Genomic DNA, 22969 nt, shown 5'->3' with positions numbered 1-22969 from the left:
TCTTGAAGAGTGCTAATGAGGAGCTCTGTTTGACATAGGTAGTCTGTCCCAGAGTATGGGAAGTCTCTGGGACAGGAATCTATCCTGCCAGCATGTTCTGTTTATTGTGGTGATAAGGTTTAGGTCCCTAGAGCGTGTAGCTCGAAGGGATTGGCATTTCTTTAAGTGGAGCATGCCCAGCAGCTCTGGGTTTGACATAGCTTTGTATGTTAGGCAGAGATCGCCTCTGAGTAGGTGATATGTGACGGAGTAAAGCTGGAGTTTTTTGAGACCGTCTGCGTAGGGCATCTGTTTGAGGCCAGTAATCCTCTTTGTGAGGTATTTCTGTGGCCTTTCCAGTTGTAGATGTCTTGTGAGGTACATACCAAAAGGAGCGTCATACTCTATAATGGGTCTAATGAGTGATGAGTAGAGGGGGGAACAATGACCTCTTTTTTTCTGGATGAGAAACCTTTTGTTATGAGGTGAGCCATGTAGAAGGATTTCCTGACCACTGTGGCGATGTGATTATCAAAGGAGAGACTACTGTCCGCCTGTGTCCCAAGGTTTCTTATCACATTTTCGGCATTAAGTAGACTACCAGCTATGTGGTAGTTCATGGGTACAGAGTTTTTACCAAAGGGGATCACAATACACTACTTTGGCATTGAGCTTCAGGCCTTGGCTTTGACACCAGGCATTTGTCTCAGTGAGGCCCTTTTGTAGCATGTCCACATCGTTAGGAGTTTCGATTATGGCTCCTAGTTTGCGGTCATCTGCGAACTTTGTTAGCCAAAGACCTTTCTGTGTTAGTCTGTACTTCAGAGAAGTAGATACCAAACAGGAGAGGACCCAGGACTGAACCCTGTGGTACTCCACTTGTCACTGCTCTGAAGTTGGATTTGGAGTCTGCTACTTTCACAGTGTGGGTTCTGTCCGTGAACCAGTTGGCAACCCATCTTGTGACATAGGGATTTATACCTAGTTTAGTGAGCATATCTATAATTCCAGAGTGGGGGATGGTGTTGAAAGCCTTGGCGAGATCTAGATAAGCTGTGTGAGCCACCTTACCCTCATCTATGGCTTTGGTGCCTGCTTCAAAGAAGTCAGTCAGGTTTAGGAGACGTGATCTGCCTTTTACAAATCTGAACTGGGTAGGGTCCAGAGTTTGGAGATTATCAATGTCTTTGTTTATGAGTTCCGTGATGATACGTTCCATGGCATTGCAGACCAGGCTTGTATGGCTAATGGGGCAGTAGTTCCCAGGGTCCGTCGTGGCTCCCCCTTTGTGGAGTGGGATAACCTTTGCAGTGCACCATTCAGTGGGCACAAAGCCTGAGGTGAGGCTATGACTGAACATGGTACTTAGGTAGGGTGCCATTTCATTCTGTAGTTCGTGTAGAACGCAGCCTGGGATACTGTCAGGTCCCATGGATGCTGTGTTCTTGGCTTTGAAGAGTGTTTTTTTACCTGTGCTTACAGGAACTTTCCATTCTTCCGGTATAGAGATGGGCCCTCTAGGGGGTGAGAGGGGGATAAAGTTTGCACTGAACCTATCTGCCAGGATGTTGGCAATATCAGTTGGTTCTGTATATTTAGTGCCATTGTGCTGTAACTCGGAGCAGATCTGAGTGTTGCCATTGAGATTCTTGACATAGCTATAGAATGCTTTGTGGTTGTCTTGTTAGAGTCAGTGGCAATTTTGTTTTCATAACTAGCTTTGGAGGATTTTGTGAGGGATCTCAGCTTCTTACTGAGGTTGACCAGGGCGTTCCTCCAGTCATGGGATTTTACTCATTTTTGCAACAGTTTTTCTTCTGTTGTAGAGTTTGTTTATGGCAGAAGACCACTAGATCGGCTTCCTTTTTTTGGAGGATAGCATCTTGGTTCTGTTAGGGATAGCATGATCCATGCACTCGTGTAAGTACTTATAAAGTGCATTTGTGTAGGATTTAGCAGTCATAACTCTATTGTCCGTCTGCATGGGTGTCATGAAGTTTGCCACTTCTGTCTTAAGTGTGAAGTTGGCTTTGGAGAAGTTTTTTACGGTGGTTTCCCTAATTGGGGGTGGGGGTGGGATGTGGATGTCTAGGGTGATTAGCTTGTGGTCTGATCTGACCAATGAGGAATTGACCTCTGGTGTGGAACACCGGTTGCCCATGTTGGTAATGACCAGGTTTAGGATATTACTGCCCCTGGTGGGGGTGTGAATAAGCTGATCCAAGGTGTTGGAATTTATGAATTCCAGAAAACGTTGAGCAAAAGAGTTGGTACATGAGTAGTTTTCCCAGTTAATGGTGGGGTAGTTGAAATTGCCCATTATTAGGGTGTTAGGTTGTACCCTAATACTTTCCAGTGTATCAAGAAATGAGGAGTGGGAATCCTGGGGCATGGAGGAGGGGGGTCTGTAGCAAGCTACAATCTGGATTGCGGTCCTGCCCAGTTAGTTTCACTTGGATAATCTCGGTTGCATTATGCTGTTCACCTAGCCTGGAGGTGTGGATATCCTTAATGAATATGGACACGCCTCCACCTTTAGTTGCTTCGTTCTGGGTTAGGTGGCCGAAAAGTGTGGTATGAATTTTATAGCCTGGTAATACAGGGGTGCTCTCTGGAGCTTTGAACCAGGTCTCTGTCTCTGCACAGATGTCGATGTTCTCCATTTTAAGACGTGCCTCGAGTGAGTGCATTTTGAGGTTTAGACTTCTAGCATTGAGTAGCATTACCCTCAGATTTTGCTGTTACGGTGGTGAATTTGTCATTTGAACCTTGCCTAAAAAAGGCACTATAGGGGTGGCAAGAGCCTTAGCCAGTATCCAGAATCCCAAGGGCGACAGGTGCAAGCCATCTCTGGCAAAGCATCGTGGTCTGTCGATCATGTCGTCCCACTCAGACAAATACTGGATCCCCTTAGAATGACACCAGAAGCTTAGCCAATTGTTGAAGTCAGTCATTTTGTCCTTGTACTGTGGCATCATTCTGGGTGATGGCAGGATGCTACTCAGGGCCAGGGTCTTACCTGCCTGGGCTACAAGATTGGAGAGCTCCTCCATGTCTCTCTTCATGTAGTCCAGGGAGGTACGTCTCAGGCCATTCACACCAACATGGACAATGACAGTGTCATATTTGTACTTGTTGTGGAGTTACGTTGCAAACTAATGCATCCTTTTTGCCCAAAGCTGTATCAGAATTGAACATTAACCAATCTATCAACATTCCAGTCTTCTTCCCAAGTTATACAAGCAAAGGTGAATATTTGTTGCATTCACTAGATGTGCACAGGCAATTACGTTTCTACTTGCACAGAACAAAGGACTTCAGAAAATCAGGTCAGTAATTTGTTTTCTTTGCAGAAAAGAAATTAGGCAAGCCACTGTCTAGTTTCCCTAGCCAAATGGCACATTCATTGCATTTATTTCATTTACAATAAATTGAATTTGCCCTTAACTAAGCAACTGCATGCTCATTCTACGAGATCCATTGCAGCTTTCTCTGCATTTCATTCAAGAACCTCCATGGATGATATTTGTGCAGCAGCAACTTAGGTTTCACCTCATATATTCTTATCTCGTTATAGGCTACACTTAGTTTCTAGAAGTAGGGTATCTTTTGGCTCAGTTGTGCTCAGGAATATCCTTCCTTGAGGCCAACCTGGGATTATAGTAGCTGGGAACTCTGTCCCACCAGTCAAGGATGGAATGAAAATTGGCAACATCAGCTATAGAAGTTGTGTAATGTTCCATCTGTGTTGTCCATTTACATTACTCCTTGACTCCCCACCCACCATTCCCCATCCAATGTTCTCTGAAGAGCGAGTGGGATAGAGCCAGTCTTGGAGTCTTTACCTTGCCTTTATGAGTGCAAATATAGCTTTGTGCCCCATTATCTGCTATATTTCTGCTTATTTTTTTTTCTGTACGAGTAGTGTTAGTCTTTTACTATAATCTGCAAACAAGGTCTGAGGTAATGGAGGTGGTGCATTCTGGGTAAAGGAGACACTTGCGAGTTCAAGGTTTTCATGAGCTTTTACAATGGCCAAGTCAGATCTGAGGGCTGTGATCAGACCCTATCAGTCGAGGAGGAATGAAAATGGACAAGACAGATGGAACGTTATGGTAAGTACATAACTTCTTTTTTCAAGCAAGTTTGCATACTATCTTTAGATTTTAATTAGATGATTGGTATATTGTATCTGCTTAGTTATTTATGACCATGACTGTTTTTACAGTAATTTGGATAACTGTAACTCTTCACTGGCATATGTCCTTCAATTCACCTGCTATAGTATTCTTAACCTTAGGGACCTCCCACCTGAAGGTGACCCAATGTTGGCTCGATCTACCCTGGGAGCTTATTCTCAAGTGGCAAGGCATTCCGTTAAATGCAGCTATGATGATGCGGAGGCTTTTGGGAGGGCAGCTACTACTGGTTCAATTCTTAGAAGATTTTCCTTGCTCAGGTTGCAGCCCCTCCAAGATTACTTAAAATCTAAATTAATGGATGTACCATTAGACAATTAAGCCTTATTTGGTAAGCAGCAGCCTCTCTAAGTCCCTACAGGAAACAACAAGAAGCTCAAGGAGATGAAACGCATCCTGGTTTATCTTGTGCCCAGATTTCATAGGAATTTCCCATCTAAACCTGTTTTCATCCATAACTGCACCCAGCACTCATCCTGTAAGTCTTCCAGAGGAGGCAAGAGACCACAGAAGCCTAGGGGTTCATAGCCACCCTCACAACTATGGCAGTACTTTCCTGACAAAGCAGGGAGTCTATGTCTACCCTGCATATGTCTCCCTTTCCTCTCATTCTTTTCATCTTTCATATGGTCACAGGGTCTGGAAAGCATCACCCAAGACACCTGGGCACTTTCCATAATAAAAAAAGGGTACTTCATGGTTTGGCACTCCACCCCCACCTTCATAGGCATCCCTCAACCCCCCCCCCCCCCCAGAGAGCAGCTGCCCCTCCTCCTAGAGCTCCTTTGGGATTTTTGGCAACAGGGCTCCATTCAAAAGGTTCCTCAAACCTCAAGAGGGAAAGGGTTCTATTCAAGAATGTTTATAGTGCCCAGAAGGATGGCCCCTGGAAGACCAATCATGGATTTATCCCATCTGAACACCTTCTTAAAGGTTCCTATGTTCAGAATGTTGACACTCCAAACTCTATTTCCTCTTATCCTTCCACAAAGATACATGGCATCTGTAGATATAAAAGATGCTTACCTTCACATCCCCATTCACTTCATGTTCAGGAAATTTATGTTTTTCTGTAGGTTCCTGGCAGTTTCGATTTTTTGCCTTGCCCTTTGGTCTTTCTACAGCACTGAGGGTATTCACAAAATGCCTGGCTCCAGTGATTGCACATTTCAGGCTTTTGGGCATCCAGATTTTTCCATACCAGGATGATCTCCTCTTACAGGCCCCAACTTCCCACACACTACTACAAAACCCGGAGACCACTATTTCCCTACTTCGAAAACTGGGATTCACCAACTACATGAAGTCAGCCCTCACCCCTTCACAAAACCACATTTTCCTGGGTTGTCTAATCCAGACAGGCATAATGAGATTGTCACTTCGACCTCAGAAGGTGCAGGACCTTCGGTCCTCCTTTCACTCCCTTCTCCTCTTGACTCAAGTCACGGCCAGGGAGTTCCTCAGGATGCTGGGATTCATAGCTTCAACCACCCCCATGGTACCAATGGCAAAACTCCACATGAGGAAATTTCAGCGGTTCCTCAGATTGGTATGGACCCAGCATTCTCAACCACTAGAATACAAAGTCCCCCTTATTCCTTGTCTAAAGAGGGAACTGCTCTGGTGGATCCAACAAATAGACCTAAATCCAGGACTACCCCTGCATCCTTTCACCCCAGTCCCAGAACTGTACACAGATGCATCAGAAGTGGGCTGAGAAGCAGCCTTTGGGCAAATTCGCAGTTCAGGGAGTTTGGTCTCCCTTCCAAAAAGCAGAACACATTGACATTGAGAAAATGTGAGTATTGCTACTAGCTCTACAAGTATTTCACCCTATTCTTTGCCCAGGCCCTCTGCAACTGTTCACAGACAGCATGACAGTCCTCTGTTATGTGAACAAGTTGGGAGGGGGGACCAAATGCTATCTCCTTTGCAGGTTGGCTTTTTCTGGTATGGGAATTTCTTGCCAAATACCACATGACTTTTCAGGCACTGTACATTCCCTCCACCGGAATCTCGTGGCAGACTTCCTACGCAGGTCCTTGACTCAGTCCCACAAATGGATACTTCACAGGGATGTGTTCCTGGACATAGTCCACCAATGGGGTATTCCTCAAGTAGACTTACTTGCTTCCTCCCTGAACAAACAGCGTCCAAAATTTTGTGCCAGAGTCCCAAGTCCTTTGGTTTGGAAGGTAGACACCCTCTCATTTTCTTGGAAGGGGATGGTTTTGTATGCATGCCCTCCCCTTCCTCTAATACAAAAGATCCTGTTCAAGATTCTACAAGACCAACCAAAAAATCTTGCTGGTGACTCCCTTTAGCCAAGACAGCACTGGTTCCCCCTCCTTCAACATTTAACCATGGGCCATCACCACAAATTACCCCACAGAGTGGGCCTACTCACATAGAACAGAGGATCCCTAATACACTCACACCCATCAGTACTACAGCTGACACTGTGTGTGATTGTAATCCCCTTCAGACACCTATTCTCAGAGGATGTGCTCGTGGTTTTGCAGGAGGCCAGAAAATCTCAAGTTTCCAAGTGGAAAAGATTTTCACTGTGGTGTCTCTCAAAGAACCAAGGCCCACTGACAGTGGGAATCCCAGTGGTTCTGTCATACTTGTGTGAATTGCTCTCTGCTGGCTTGGCTTATTCTTCTGTCAAAGCACAAGTCTCAGCTGTTTCTTCTTGTCTGTCTCTGTCTCCCCTTCTAGCACTTAGGAGGAAGCTCACAGGATAGATAGAGTGAATGACAGGTTGCCTTCAGGCCGACAGATCCCTAAGGTTAAGAATACTGCAGGAGTGAAGAGAAAGATGTCTGTGGTTACGGTAAGATTTTGCACAACTCTTCTTTGACGAGTTGTGTTATGTAATATCGCTGTATAGTTGAGCTCTTCTGTTTACTTCAAAATTTCTCCAACAATTGAAAACGAGTTTAATTTTAGATTTAATGGTTGTTTATGTAATACTTTGCTGTCCTTATCAAGACTTGCACTCTCAGTCAAATGCTTTGGTTGGTGACAGAGAGGGAAAGCTGCCGAAAGCATGTAGTTAGTTTCCCATTGTCATGTAGGTTGAGATGAATTCCTTTCAAAAACAGTACAAGGTGCGAATAGGAGAAATGATGGGAAGCCTTTTGGAAGGAAAATGAAGAAACTGAAAGTTGCTAAAGGGTTTCTGGTCAATAAACTACACATAGCTGCTTGTAATGTATGGATAAAAAAAAAGAAAAAAAAAAGCAAGACAACATTTGACATGATGTGTATTAGAATGGGGTGGAGGTGCCCTTAAAGTTTGTGATGGAGAAACTGACTATATTTGCCTTTGAAACCATTTTTTGTATTGATACAGGACTAATGCTTCATGATACTGATGTCAACAATCCCCAACTAGTTTTACTAGATGCAACTTATTAGTGATTGTCGTTTTAACAATCTGTATTCCTGGACTTGACATTATTATTGGGTTCTTATTAGCTAATACTTCATGGTCTCTTCTTTAGTCTTTCAAGGATGATGTCATCAGGAATTTGACAGTTAAATGTCAATACTTCTGTGACAACCGTGCCCTGGCCCAGCAATCAGGGAGCCTCAATTTTCCCCACTAACACCAGGGAGGGCGTCTCGTGTAAGAGGAAAGGATAACAAATACACACAGTAAAGTACAATTTCCCTTAAGTGCACACAGAGATCACAGTCAGTCTGGGGCTGGTTGCTTCCTTGCTCTCCATGTCCCCAATAAGACTCCCCACTGGCACAGCTATAGGGTCAAGATCTCAGCCTAGCTGGCAAGCTAACCTCCAGTACCCTCTCTGTCCCACCAGTGCTTCGTGTGCCTACCCAGGTAGCTGACACACCACACACACTTTGAGGTAAATATTTATACAACTTCAGAGACACTCCTGGGAAAGGCTGAAACAGATTCTCCATCTGTGCCCCTTCACCCAGACTATATGGTGGTAATTTCTGCCACCACCAGCTAATACTTAGCTACCCAAAGGCCCTTAAAAGGGTGTCCAATTACTGTGCAATATTATTATCCAATTGGTAATGTGACTATTCAGTCTAAGGCTTATTAGAGTGGCTTATTACAGTAAACTGTATAAATATGCAATGTACTCTAGTGCTTACTTATCTCTACACAAACCAGCCACAGGTAAAGGTTTTTAAAAATATTTAATAATAAATAATTAAAAACACAAGACACTACTGCTACACCACAGTGATATCCAAGAGTTCAGAGATCACACAGAAAATTAAAACAATACAGTAGGAAAGTTCTAGTATAACAGAAAAAACACTTGTCTAACTTTCTTCTAAGTTCCTAGCTATTACTACAAGAAAAACATACTTCAAAGACACTACTTACGTAAGACAACAGGCAGAGTGCTGATAAGTAAGATATCAAGATCAAAAATGCTCACAGTCTCTCTCTGAACAATATTTTTTTAAACTCACTAACAAACATTTGTTAGGCCCTCACAAATTACATCATTTTGACACTTAGGTTTTCCCAGTATACATATTACATCATTTTGACACTTAGTCTGGAGTTCCCAGGCCAAAAAATTGCATTATTTAGCAATCTAACACCTGCTCAGGAAACTACAACAATAAAAGCATTTCACATGTACACTCTAGCAATTATTCCTTAAGTTAAGACAATAGAAAGAATGTGTTCAGCCAGCCGCGTCGGCACCACTATTTAGATAATTTTAACTTCAAAGGACATTTGAAATGCTTGGCTTAGTTTTCCTTACAGCAGATGGCAATGTTGCAACAATCTTGAAGTTGACATTTTACAGTGTTTTCTTTCATTTAAGAACACAAGCCTGTATTTTACATTTATATATACAAATGATAGAATTATGTATCAAGTTCTATTTGACTAGGCTGGCAGCCTTCGCCCATCTTTCCCCAGTCTTCGCAACTTCCTTGATGGAACCTTCTCCATGTCTGTTGTGTTATTATTTAAGACTTTTCTTATTTACATTTACTTTCTGCAGTGGCTGTCTTGTGGTCAGATACTATGTTGGTCCTAAACTGTTAAGTTTTACTTTCCTCAGGAAAAAAAGACCACAAAGAACATATCAAGATGTCATTTATGAACAGTAATATGTAATACATTTATGAATTCTTTTGCATTTGTCTTTTTTCAGATAGTTGTTTAGGATAACTAATTATAATGTGAATGCAGCAGACTTTAATGCAATGTTTATATTTTCACATTTCTAACAGTTAAACCAGTAACTTGAATTTCTCCTTTTATTATAGTGCGAAGCAGCTGGTCCGTGGTGAACCCAATGTTTCTTATATATGCTCTCGGTACTATAGAGCGCCAGAGTTGATCTTTGGTGCCACTGATTACACATCTAGTATAGGTATGTAACCTTTTAAGTAGTTATTACTTTTATATTCTTCCAAACTTGAAAAGTGCTGTCGCTAGCTAGCATTGTGAATAGACTGTCTACTACGTGAGAAGATAGTCACAGTACTTCAAAATCTTTGTTAAAATTATTTGTTTGACTACTTAGTAAGCCGGTCTGAAGAGCATTGTAAAGATATTTGAATGTGTTTAATATTCATTTCTTGGTCTTGTATTTAGCTGTGTAATTATTGGGCGGAAGTATTTAGTTTATTCTGAGTCATTTTCTCCAAATGTGCATTGATTTTTTTTTTCTTTGGGTAAGTGATAGTAACATACTAGACTGTAAATTCTTAGCAGCACTGAATCGTTCAGATAGGTGAATTGATGAGATCCTGTAGACTTATCCTCAGAGTCGCTGGTTACAAACTGCAATTTATGCAAAACTAAACATGATCACATCTTAGTTAGCTACATCCTGTTTCTGCTTCGCTTTTCCTACCTTTTCTCAATTTTCCCAAATTTTCCTTCCCTGTAACATAACCCAAGTTAAAGTATTTCATATCTAGCTCCCAACATAATTTTTCATTCCTGTCAACATCTTCTAAACCAATAGCTCACATTTAAGTGGTGGTGTTCTTTGACATTGTTTCCTAAGCTTCCAGTGGTTGATATACCAATGTTTTTATTATAAACCCATGACTCAACACGTTAAGGCCAACAGGTTCTATCCCAGTGAAAAATGTATTATGGAAGACAGCCTTTTAGGTAGCTGTCACATTGGCTTAAAGAACTGTCAAATTACAGGCCGTAATGTGTAAGTTTTCAGTGTATTTCTTAGTGATAGGGTCTGTCTCAACTGGACTGTACAGCTGATATCCTTCTACACAAGTCCTCTGAATAAAACGGGGTGGGGATTTTGCATTTATTGGATGTCTACAGGCAACTTGGATCTTACCTAGACAGGAGAAGACATTAGAAAGACAAGACTTGACCATCTGTTTGCATTTTTTTCCCTTTCCTTGGGAAACAAACAAAAAAAAAAAAACAGTGACAAAGTCACTGTCTAAATTGATAGCAAGTATATCCTGTTCTGTTATGAAAAGACATGGAAGGATCTTATTGGAGCAGTTGAAGGTGAACTCTAAAATAGCAGCCTGTACCAGTGCACTTTTCTTTAGACACTTCTCATCTTAGTGTTTGCCAAGCAGCCAAATTGGTCCTCCATCCATACCTCCTTCAAACAGTATATATTTTCTGTCCAGTCAAGAAGCTAAGAGCAGGATTTGTAGACTGCTGTCCTTTAAGGTCTTGTTTAACAGAACTCATGGCATAAACTGCCTACTCTCTTGCTTACCCCACTCAGAATGAGCATTGCTATGGAAATCATCCCATTATTCAGAAATACTATTGCAAGAGAGGTCCATGTGAAAACTACAGTGCAGTTGTCTGAGCACATCATTGTAAACTTATAAATTTGAGTAGGATAATTGCTGCAGTATTAGCTCCAGCCTGACTTCTGTAGAAGGCTGTGCACTGCATAAGGCAGATCTTTGGAGGGCTGAGGTGGATAGGAGAAGAGATGGACAAATGGGAAATATTTAGAGAATCAAAACCAAAGAAAATCAAGCTGCTTTAATGAAATCCAAGGACAGTTCCACAGTAAATAATTCCAGTAACCGCTTTCATCTGTAATAAGACTTCTTCAGACTGAAGTAGTCTTATTACAGATGAAAGCGCTTACCGGAATTATTTATTGTGGAATTGTCCTGTTAATGCAGCCTGATTTCCTTTGTTTTTTTTTTTTTTTTTTTTTTTTTTTGCTGTTGGACTTCAGTCTTAACCAGCTTTTAGCTTACTGTTTGATTACTGCAAATATTTAGAGAATACTTCCCTTTCTTGCATTGTACTTGCTTGACCTTCACTCTACTACAGAAGCCTAACAAATGCAGGTGGGACTTTACATGTTTTAGGAGGTGGGCTTATTCACCAGACCAAAATGTGTAATAGAACCTCACAGCAGCAACAGCTCCAGTAACACAAGGGATCCAGCAGGGAGCTTCCAAAACTACCATGGACTTTGTTAAAATAATAAAACGGGTAAAACTGTGCAAATTAAAATAAACAGGCGAGTGCTTTCATGCTACAGATAGTAGTTCCTCATACCTATTGCAAATCAGTTGAACACCTCCAAATATATAGTATCATCCAGTCAGATCCAGTGTAGACTGCAATTCAAATTATTTAATTGGTCAAGCTTTCAGTGCTGGGTTTAAAGGTTATGTAGCCATTTAAAGCATAATCTTTATCGGCCTGTAAAAATGCATCATCCATGTGATTTCTTTCATTTCTACAAAGTTATCTATGTCCCAAAATCTCATATCTGGTTTCATTAGTTGTAAAACTCTTAATCTTAAATCTATCTCTCGTGTTCTTATCTAAAACATGCCTAGCTAATGCATTTGATTTCCTCCCACTATGTATGTTTTTTTAATCTCTCCCTCAAAGTGATGTTCATCTTTGTGATGTAAAAACACGGGCACATTGTACAAGTAGCTAGGTATATTAGCTTACAATTGGAGCAGTCTGCCTACACATTCAGAGAAAACTTCTGAGCTGTGATAGGATGAACAAAGTAAATCTGTCCTGGCTGTGTAATCACAGGCACAACATAAAACATAAGGAAATCTGCCTGTCTTACTGGGATTAGTGATCTGAGAATCCACATTGCCATAGCACAAACTCCTTTTCACTGCTTCTCTGTTTTTAAAAGGGGAATCTAGGTTTTTCACTTACCAATTGTTTAATTCTGTCCTCAATTGTAAGTATAGACCAATTCCGTTTTATTATGTCACAGACTATTCACATTACTAAAGTAAAAAAAAAAAAAAAAAAAAGGTACTGCTAGTCTTTTATTAGTTGCACTAATCTGATCGGTTACATTATTTACCTCATTCCTCTGTGTAAAGTATGATTTGGCTCTATCTTTTCTAAACAGAATTACTTCACTAATAACCGTTTTTATCTCTGCCTCATTGTAACCCCTTGTTTTTAATTGCTGAGAGAACTGTTTTAATTCTTTAAAGTCCTGATCTCTGTTGTTAATTCTACATAGTCTCATTCATTGTCCTTTAACAATGTTCTTATAAAGAAATTGCAGATGCTTGCTGTTTCTATGCAATGCATTATTTCTCCTACACTGCTTTCTGAACACTCTTGTAATAAACTGTCCATCAGAAGATTTTATAATACATACATCTAAAAACTATTATTCTATCAGAAGTATTCACAGTGAATCTAAGAAAGGAAGTAGTTGTTTCTAGGTAATTTATAAATTCCATCAATAAGTCCTGTATTCCACTCTGTAGCAAATAGACACCATCCATGAATGTCCTGTAAAAATATTGTATGCTTTGCAAAGATGTTTCCGTTATTCCCATCTTTGCTCTTCTTACCTATGGAAACTCAAAATGTGAATGCCTGTTTTCTTCGCATGGCATGTTCTTCAACAAGGGGGAAAAAAGGCAGAGGTGTCACTGGCCAGTTGACCCTGTTTATAAAGGATGCTCAGAGGAACTGATCTGCATCAAGATGTACACAGAGATTTGGATGTCATTTTGATTCCATGGGAATCTACCTGCTGATAATTCCCATCAATCAGGAATTGTAATGCATCAATAATTCTTCTCAAACATGTACTGTTATGGGGAGTTGTTCACGCAGCTATACTTTGTGAGTGTGGTTTCTAGAGGAGCTAATCAGGGGGATGAAAGTAAGTGGTTGAGGTCATGTCTTCTGTCCTGGGTAAGGGTAGAGGAGAGGCAGTTTTAGGCTACACTGTGTGAGTGCCACCTGAGGAAGGTTGGATGTATTTCAACTAACCCTAAGGGAGCAGACAGGCTGTTTGCCTGCCAAGCAGCATATTATACAGTATGTTTATGTAAGCACAGATGCACCAGTGGGCCCAGCAAACAGTCATTGGATCCCTGCTGCCTTATTTATCCACAGATTGCAGCAGTAGGTTTTGACGGGGGGAGGATTGATAGTCATGGAGAAACAGAGGTAAAAATACTAAGAAAAGAGTATGTTTGGTTGTCTTGAGCCACCCTCAGGTACACAGCTGGTTTAGAGGTCAGATGACAGATTTGTAATGGAAATGAGATAAGTGCGCTTGTTGGTCCAACTGTATTGATCCCGATATAGCATGCTGGAGGTCTTGAATTAAGAGTCCCAGAGGAGAGCAAATATTTTCCTTTCACTTTTGGATTACTAACAGTGCCAAAGCAGTGCTTTCTCTGTGTTGGTGTCTGTGTTGACTTTAATCACCATGTCTTGACGTTCTCCAGCTGAAAGGGAAAAAAGCTCTTGAGGGAAAACTCTACACCTAACTGTCCAGAGGCTGTTGTTGGTCCAGCATCACTGATGCCAGCATTTTGTGCTGGAGGTCTTGGGTTTGAGTCCTAGGTAATAGCCGAGGTTTTCCTTTCACTTCTATGATTCTAACTTGGGGTGTGATACAGATCTTTGAAAATGTGCCTGATCTCTTCCCACTTAAGTTTGAGTCAGTGACATAACAAATGCTGAAGCTTGTCTCACAGAAATTTGGCACAACTCTTGTTAGTTGTGGTCCAAGCATGGAGATTTTTGAAGAATATGTACAATGTCATCATAAATATTTTTGCCGTTGTTGCCTGCTGACCATCTCTCAGCCGCTGGCCCATTCATTCCCTGTTCAACAGGGCAGAAGCTCCCCCGGGGGGGGGCACATCATAGGTTCATAGGTGTGTACAAGACTTATGGCCCTGGAGCCTTTACAAGCCTAGCCCATAGGATTACCCTGGCATCGTGCCACCCAACCTTAGTTCCTAGTGCTTCTGTCGTGTAGAGCCACTGAAGTGATCCCCGGGGTGAATTTTCTATTTCCATCCACTCATTAAGATTTCTCTTGGAGGCCAGTAAGGTGCTCTGCTTGACATGTATGGGAAGTCTGTTCCATAGCATGGGCAGTCTCTGGGTTATGAACCTGTCCCTCCAGCATGTCCTTTTGATTGTGGTAGTGAGATTAAGGTCTGTGGAGCGTGTGGTGTTGAGGGATTGTGATTTCTTTAGATGTAGCATTTCTAACAGAGCTGGGTCAGACATGGCTTTTTAAGTCCAAGCAGAGATCGCCTCTAAGTAGGCGATATGAGACGGAGAATAGTTGGAGTTTTTTTAGTCTGTCCATATAGGACAAGTGTTTAAGGCCTAGGATCCTCTTTGTGAGGTACTTTTGCAGCCTCTCCAGTTGTTTTAGGTGTCTAGTGAGGTACGTGCCAAATGGGGCATTGTACTCGATGATTGGCCTAATGAGGGAAGAGTAGAGGGAGACAATGACCTCTTTCTTCCTGGATGCAAAACCCTTAGTAATGAGATGTGCCACATAGAAGGACTTTCTGACCACAGTGGCAACGTGGTGGTCAAAAGAGAGGTTGCTGTCAACCTGTGTTCCCAGATCTCTTATAACGCCTTCTGTGTTCAGTGGAATACCATCAGTGTGGTAATTCAAGGGAACCGGGTTTTTCCCAAAGGGGATGATGACACATTTTTTGCATTGAGCTTTAAGGCCAAGGTTCTGACACCAGTCGTTGGTCTCATTGAGGCCTTTCTGTAGGACGTCAGCATCACTTGGGGAAGTTAATAATAGCTCCCAACTTGCAATCATCTGCAAACTTTGTCAGCCAGAGTCCCTTCGTGTTGGCCTGGACTTCAGAGAAGTAGATACCAAACAGGAGAGGACCCAGGACCGAAGCCTGTGGGACTCCACTCGTGACTGGTCGACGGTCTGACTTTGTCTCAGAACCCACAGTGTGAAAGTAGCTGTCTGTGAGCCAGTTTGCAACCCACCTAGTGATATAGGGGTTGATGCCTAGCTTAGTAAGTTTTTCTATGATTCCTGAGTGGGGAATGGTATCAGAGGTCTTGGCCAGATCAAGGTAGGCTGTATGAACCACCTTAGCTTCGTCCACAACTCTGGTGACTGACTCAAAGAAGTCAACCAAGTTGAGCAGGCATGATCTGCCTTTCACAAAACCAAACTGTGTAGGATCCAGAGTTTGGAGATTCCCTATATCCTTGTTTGTTAGGTCCATGATGATGCATTCCATAGCTTTACATATTAGACTCGTCAGGCTAATGGGGCAATAGTTCCTGGGGTCTGTAGTAGCTCCTCCTTTGTGGAGAGGGATGACTGTAACAGTGCACCATTCAGTAGGGACAAAGCCTGAGGTGAGGCTGTGATTGAACAGGGTACACAGGTGAGGTGCCAGTTCACTCTCTAGTTCATGTAGAACACAGCCAGGGATACTGTCAGGTCCCATAGAAGCTGTATTCTTGGCCTTGGACAGTGCTGTTTTAACCTGTGCAGCAGTAATATTGGGTGCCTGGCAATCTACTGGTATTGTGATTGGTCCTTTGGGGGGAGGGAGGGGGTAAAGGTAGCACTGAATCTGTTCGCCAGTATATTTGCAATATCTGTTGGATCAGTATAGGAGATACCATTGTGCAGTAGCTCAGAGCAAATCTGGGTATTGTCATGGAGATTCTTTACTTAACTATAGAAGGCCTTGTGGATGTTCTTAGTGTTTCACTGTTGCAGTCATTACATTTGGGTAATCTGCTGGCAGGTTGCCCTCAGTCGGCCTGAATAACAAAGTCTGTGGTCCTGCGTCGGTTGCTGATGTTCATCGTGTTACCCTGCTGCAGTCATCACACTTGGGTTATCTTGCTGTCAGGCGGTCCAGCAGTCGGCCCGAATTCCAAAGTCTTGGTCCAGCGTTGGTTGCTGTCGCTTCTTCCCTGACGTCAGTGCGCCAGGGGTATATAAGAGGGATCCGACGCCATTTTCTTCAGTCTTTCTTGCCATGCGGTGCCCGAAGCAGAAGCAGTTCGCAAGTGCCGGTCGGCCGACACCTGAGATTTTCGATTTGAATTTCAGTCCGAAGTCTTCAATAAAGCTAAGTACCCCATTGGGGAACATTTTCTTGCCTCAGTCCGATGTCAGAAAAAGTTAACAGTTGCATTTCTTGTGGGAAGCAAATACCTCATAAGGACTTCCATTCCTATTGTATTCCTTGCCTAGGCCCAGACCACGACGTCACAGGTTGTCGGTTTTGCGCTAGATTTAATAAACAAACTATCAAACGCCGTTTTGACTTTGTACGGCATTACTTTGGTAGGAAATTTAATTATATCATGCCGTCGGAGCAGCCGATGACCGCAATTCATAAAAAATGCAAGGATAAGGACAGGCAGCCTGGGAATAAGCCAGACCCCGAGGCCTCAGCTGGGCCTGTCGCCAGTTCTCCGGTTTTCAGTGAGGCACCTACACAGCCCCTGACGACCACAGAACTGAAACCCCAGACAGCTGTGGATTCCCAAGCGGAGTCTACTAGGCCGACGCAGCCATCTACCGACACCGGAGCAGAACTAGACACCGGTGCAGAGGAAACACCTTCGGTTGCAGAAGGTATCTTCAGACCGACTACACTCACCATTAAATCTTATGCTAAGCTTAAAACTCCTTTAAAACCTAAGAAAACTGTTCATCAGTCTTCAGTTCAAGGCCCCATGCCTAAGAAACAGATGCTTAAGATGGCTGAAGATTTAATTACCCTTATCAGGGGTCCCCATCCCCCTCCTGATAAAAGACCAAGACAAGAGGAGGATTATGCATCCTCTGACCAGGTTTCTCTCTCCTCAGATTCTTCTGAGGAACAGGATTACACTTTTCCACCTTATGAGGATTCTGATGCTGAAGACTCTATTCCCTCAGCATCTCCCCCTGAAGACTACTCCTTTGGGGAAACATTACATACCATGAGGGAACATTTCCACTGGGAAGGCCAGGATTACTCAGATTCTAAGAAAAGGCTCCGAGAGTTCCTTTTATTACCCCAGCACAGACCTCTTGCTATCCCTCCTGATTTAGATATTGTGGATGAGGTTTACTTGGAGTCTAGTTTAAATCCAGACTCTCTACCTCCTGCTCCAGCTAAACCAGACAGATACTACAGAGTACCTGACTCACATAAATTCCTTTATAAAGGCCCTGTAGCTGACCCAGACACTATTTCCCAGGGTCCTAAGGGAGCAAAAGCTTCTATGGCTAAAAATCCTGTGCCCTCTGAAAGAGATTCCAGAGCCCTAGATAGATGGGGAAAGAAAATATACACCTCAGCAACTCTGGCTATGAGAGCATTAAATTGCCAGTTTCACATGTTGAAATATCAACAATTCCTGATGTCTCAGTTAAAACAAAAACATGAGCACACATTCAGAACAGCCTGAATTCAAGGAAATGCAGGATCTGTTGCATGCAGCTGAACAGGTGGGCAAGCATACTTTACAATGCGGATTTGATTCATTGGAAGCTTCCTGTAGAGCAGCTGTTACTGGCTCTGTCATACGTAGACATGCTTGGTTGAAAGAGCAAACCCTCCCTGACCATGTTAAAGCAAAATTATTAGATGCACCTTTATAACAGGATGTATTATTCGGTGTCAAAGCAGAGGAGGTTTTAAAGAAAATGGAGGATAAGGCAAAGTCTATGCAAACGGTCAAGGATTTTTTGCAGGTTCAACCCCCTCGCTTCAGCAGAAATTGGCCAACAAAAAACTGGTCCTTTCCTGCTTCAGACAGATCACAGAGGGGCAAATACAGACGCCCAAGGGGCAGAGGTCAGTCACAGGGCCCTTACAAACCTCGCCAATGGGGTTCTGCTACCCAGAAAGGTGGAGAAGACAGGCCCCAAGCTAGCAGAAGGCAGACACAATGACTCTATCCTCAAACTACCAAGCAAATCTCTCCTGGCAACACCCTTGGGAGGAAAACTAGCATTTTTTGCAGACAAACTAGCACATCATCACAAAAGGCAAATGGGTTCTAAACATGGTCTCTCAAGGATACAGATTCCACTTTCATGCCTTACCAAGGATCAAAGTAATGCCAAACCTGCCACCAAATCAATGGGCAGAGGCACAAAAACAAATTACAGCTCTCATCAACATGAGAGCCATTCAACAGGTACCTACACAGGAGCAAGGACAAGGATTTTACTCAAGACTCTTCCTAGTCCCAAGAAAGGACAAAGCATGGAGACACCTATCTGCAAGTACCAAAATTCAAGATGCTAACACTACAGCAGCTTCTTCCCATGCTGGGCAAGAATGCTTGGCTAGTCACTTACCTGCATGTCCCTATCAGACAAAATTGCAGAAGATACCTCCGCTTCATTGCAGGTTCAACGCGTTATCAATTCTCTTCACTGCCCTTTGGCTTATCTACTGCGCCCAGGGTCTTCTCAAAATGCCTGGCACCAGTAATTGCGTACTGCAGACAAAGAGGAATTCAAATATACCCTTACCTGGACGACTGCCTTATTCAAGCAGAAAGCAAGGACATTCTTTTAAAGCATCTGGCATTTGTCAAACACCTTCTAAGTTGCCTAGGGTACACAGTAAACGAAAAGAAATCAAAACTAGTGCCCTCACAAAACATAATGTTCCTGGGTGCCAGCTTGAATACAACGGTCCAGATGGCTTATCTCACGCCAGACAAGCAACGACAGCTGTTTCAATATTTAAAAATAATGGCAACAAAGACCCAACTCCCTGCAAGAAAAATTCTGCAGGCCTTGGGATTCATGGCATCTTGCATACTACTAATACCATTTGCAGAACTGCATATGAGGAAATTACAGTGGTACCTGAAAAGTGTATGGACTCAGCACAGCCACAGCTTGGAAACAATTATACCACTCATTCCCTGCCTTCAACAGGAGTTTCTATGGTGGGCACAGGCATGTCACCTCAACAAGGGTCAGCCTTTCACCTTACCCACAGTCAGGCAAACTATGACAACAGATGCATCAGACTATGCCTGGGGAGCACACATGGCAGGGCAGTGCATTCAGGGCAAATGGACTATAGGTCAGAGACACCTGCATATCAATCAAAAAGAAATGCTAGCAGTGCAGAATGCCCTAACAGCTTTCAAGGACCTTCTACACCCAGGACAACTACTAATAAAGACAGACAACACCACAGTTATGTGGTACATAAACAAGCAAGGGGGCACACATTCCTACCCTCTATGCAGGCAAGCAATGACCTTGTGGAACACTGCACTGTCTTACCAGGTTCAATTACAAGCACAATTCCTGCCAGGAAAGAAAAACACATTGGCAGACGACCTAAGCAGAAACATCATGGATCCACACGAATGGAAACTAGATCCACAAGTATTTGCAATGATAGTTCAAAAATGGGGACGCCCAGACATAGATCTGTTTGCAAGCCCCCACAACCACCAACTTCAAAAATTTTGCACAAGGACCTTCCATCCACTAGCTTGGAAAGTGGACGCCCTCTCATTCAGTTGAAAAACATTAACAGTGTATGCCTTCCCTCCACTGCCTCTTCTAGCAAAGGTACTGCTGAAAGTCAGATTAGAGAGGCCACAAATGATTCTTGTTGCACCAGACTGGCCACGCCAGCATTGGTTTCCAATTTTAAGGAACATGGCCCAGGGCCCACCATGGATTTTGCCACAAATTCCTCACCTGCTCACCCAGCGAGACAATCTGATTCTACACAGCCAGCTCAAGACTTTAAACCTGGCTGCATGGCAAATTACCTAAACAACCAGCCAACACCTTTATCCAAAGCTGTTATGTATGTCATTCTGGAGGCCAGGAGGCCCAGCACCAGGAAAGCCTATTCAGACAAATGGAAGAGATTTTGTGCCTGGAACCAGGCTAAAGACCTAAATCCCCTGGAGCCAAACATCCCTCAGATTCTACAATATTTAACTGAGATGTTACACAAAGGACTTTCCTTTTCATCTATTAAGATCCACTCCTCAGCAATTTCAGCTCATTTACAGCATGGATCCTCAATTATTTTCACATCCACTCCTAAGACAGTACCTCAGAGGGGCTAAGAACTTAAGACCGCCAAGGAGAGCTCTAACACCTACTTGGGATCTCAACTTTGTTCTGGAAAAGCTTACACGACCACCCTTTGAACCAGCTTTTTCAGCTGATTTAAAATTTCTTTCATGGAAAACTGCCCTACTACTAGCAATAACCTCAGCTAGAAGAGTCTCAGAGCTACAGGCACTAATGGCAGTGGAACCTTTCCTCATTTTTCATCAAGACAGAGTCTCTCTACGAACTAATCCTTCCTTTATGCCAAAGGTGGTATCCAGTGTGGCCCTTAACCAAACCATTCACTTGCCCACCTTCTTCCCAAATCCACAGAACAAAGGAGAAAGACTCCTGCACTCTTTGTACATTCACAGGCAATTACGTTACTACTTGGATAAAACTAAGGCTTTCAGAAAAACTGACCAGCTCTTTGTAGCCTATGCTACAGAATCACAAGGAAAAGCTGTCTCAAAACAGACCATTTCTAAATGGATAGGACATTGCATACGTTTCTGCTACTCACATCATGGGAAGCCAGTACCTGCTAACATTAGGTCCCACTCCAGGGCTACAGCTACATCAGCAGCCTTTCTCAGGGGAGTGCCAACCAAGGATATTCTGGAAGCTGCTACTTGGAGTTCAGTGCACACCTTCACCAAACACTATCACTTACCTCTTTACTCTAAGACTAGAGCTGTTTTTTCCACTGTAGTTTTGCAAGGGCCTACTAGCTTCTTCTAACCCTGTTTGACTCCTTCCATCCTTAGCTTTGGGATTCAACCCAAGTGTGATGACTGCAGCAGGGTAACATGATGAACATAGTACAGTTTTGTACCTACCATAAATGTAGATGTTCGAGTGTTCACCCTACTGCAGTCCAGGTTACCCTCCCTCCATCCCCTCTGAACTAGCTGAACTTCTCTCTACCACTTTATCCTATAATACCTCTGTGGTGTATTTGCTTGTACCTAAGGGTTTTGTTTTATTTTTATATAGCCGTATGTATACATATATATATATTTTGCCTACCTATCGGGGGCACCTGACATCTGGGGCAAGAAAAACTGAAGAAAATGGCGTCTGATCCCTCTTATATACCCCTGGCGCACTGACGTCAGGGAAGAAGCGACAGCAACTGACGCCGGACCAAGACTTTGGAATTTGGGCCGACTGCGGGACCGCCTGACGGCAGGATAACCCAAGTGTGATGACTGCAGCAGGGTGAACACTCGAACATCTACATTTATGGTAGGTACAAAACTGTACTTTTCCTCTTCCATGACTTCAGGTCGTCAGGGGTATAAAACATGCAGCCGACGCCATTTTAATTCGTCTTTCTTGCCGCGCGGTGCCCGAAGCAGAAGCATTTTGCAAGTGCCGGTCGGCCGACTCCTGACATTTTCATATTCGAGTTTCAGAACCGAAGTCTACAAACTAAAGCTAAGTACCCCGTTAGGGAAACTTTTTCTTGCTCCTTACCGATGTCAGTAAAAGTTAATAACTGCATTACTTGTGGGAAGAAAATACCTCATAAGGATTTTTATTTGTACTGTATTCCTTGCCTAGGCCCTGATCACAACGTGCCTTGCTGTCGGTTTTGTGCTAGATTTAACCAACACACTATTAAGCGTCAGTATATTTTTGCTTCTAAATTTTTTGTTTCAAGATTTAATTATCCTGAAATGTCGTCGGTTAGCAGTCCGACTACCGGAGTTCATAAAAAACGCAAGGAAAAAGACAGAGACAGACCGTCGAGGTCCAAAACCGACGACGCAGCTTCTCCTAAGCCAGTCGCCGGTAATCAGTGAGGCGCGTTCGCAGCCCCTGATACCCGCTACTTTTGAGTCGCAGGCCTCTACCGGGACCCATTCGGAGTCCAGTATGCTGCGAGATTCTCAGAGTATTGAACATGCGGATGTCTCTCCCTTGGATGGGTCTGGAGCCGCTGAGCAGGCACCGGCTTTTGAGGGTGTTTTCAGGCCTCAACATTTTTATATTAAACTGACGCCAGCAACAAAAACAAGGTCAAAAACAACAACTATGTCAAAAAACGACGCATGAGCCCACGTGCTCAGGCCCCTGTGCCTAAAAAACAGATGATCAAAATGGCTGAGGATTTAATTACCGTGATCAAGGGTTCCCAACCCCCCCCTGCTAAGAGGCCTAGGCAAGGCACTGATTATGAATCTTCAGATCAGGTTTCCATTTCTTCTGATTCCTCTTCTGATCAGGAATTTTCTGTTCCACCATATGAGGATTCTGATGCAGAGGAATCCATCCCATCTGCATCTCCTCCTGAGGATTACTCTTTTGGAGAGACTTTGCATGCTTTAAAGGAACATTTTCACTGGGAGAGTCAGGAATTCTCTGAATCAGAAAAGAGGCTTAGGGATTTCCTTCTTCATCCTCAGCATAGGCCTTTGGCAATACCTCCTGTATTAGACATTGTTGATGTGT

At 43.1% G+C, this 22969-nt stretch overlaps 1 protein-coding gene across 2 annotated transcripts in view; it reads left to right on the top strand.

The window, feature by feature from the left end:
• GSK3B (glycogen synthase kinase 3 beta) overlaps positions 1-22969 on the top strand; it is a 1987846-nt gene that overhangs the window by 1025562 nt on the left and 939315 nt on the right. For both annotated transcript variants that reach the window (XM_044071503.1, XM_044071504.1), the window contains exon 6: positions 9459-9565. In XM_044071503.1, the coding sequence (XP_043927438.1) occupies positions 9459-9565 (107 nt within the window). The remainder of the gene's footprint in view (positions 1-9458; positions 9566-22969) is intronic.

Source organism: Protopterus annectens, chromosome 5.part0 (genome assembly GCF_019279795.1).
Source record: "Protopterus annectens isolate FY-2018-M chromosome 5.part0, PAN1.0, whole genome shotgun sequence".
NCBI lineage: Eukaryota > Metazoa > Chordata > Ceratodontiformes > Protopteridae > Protopterus > Protopterus annectens.
This window is presented reverse-complemented; position numbering and strand designations above follow the sequence as displayed.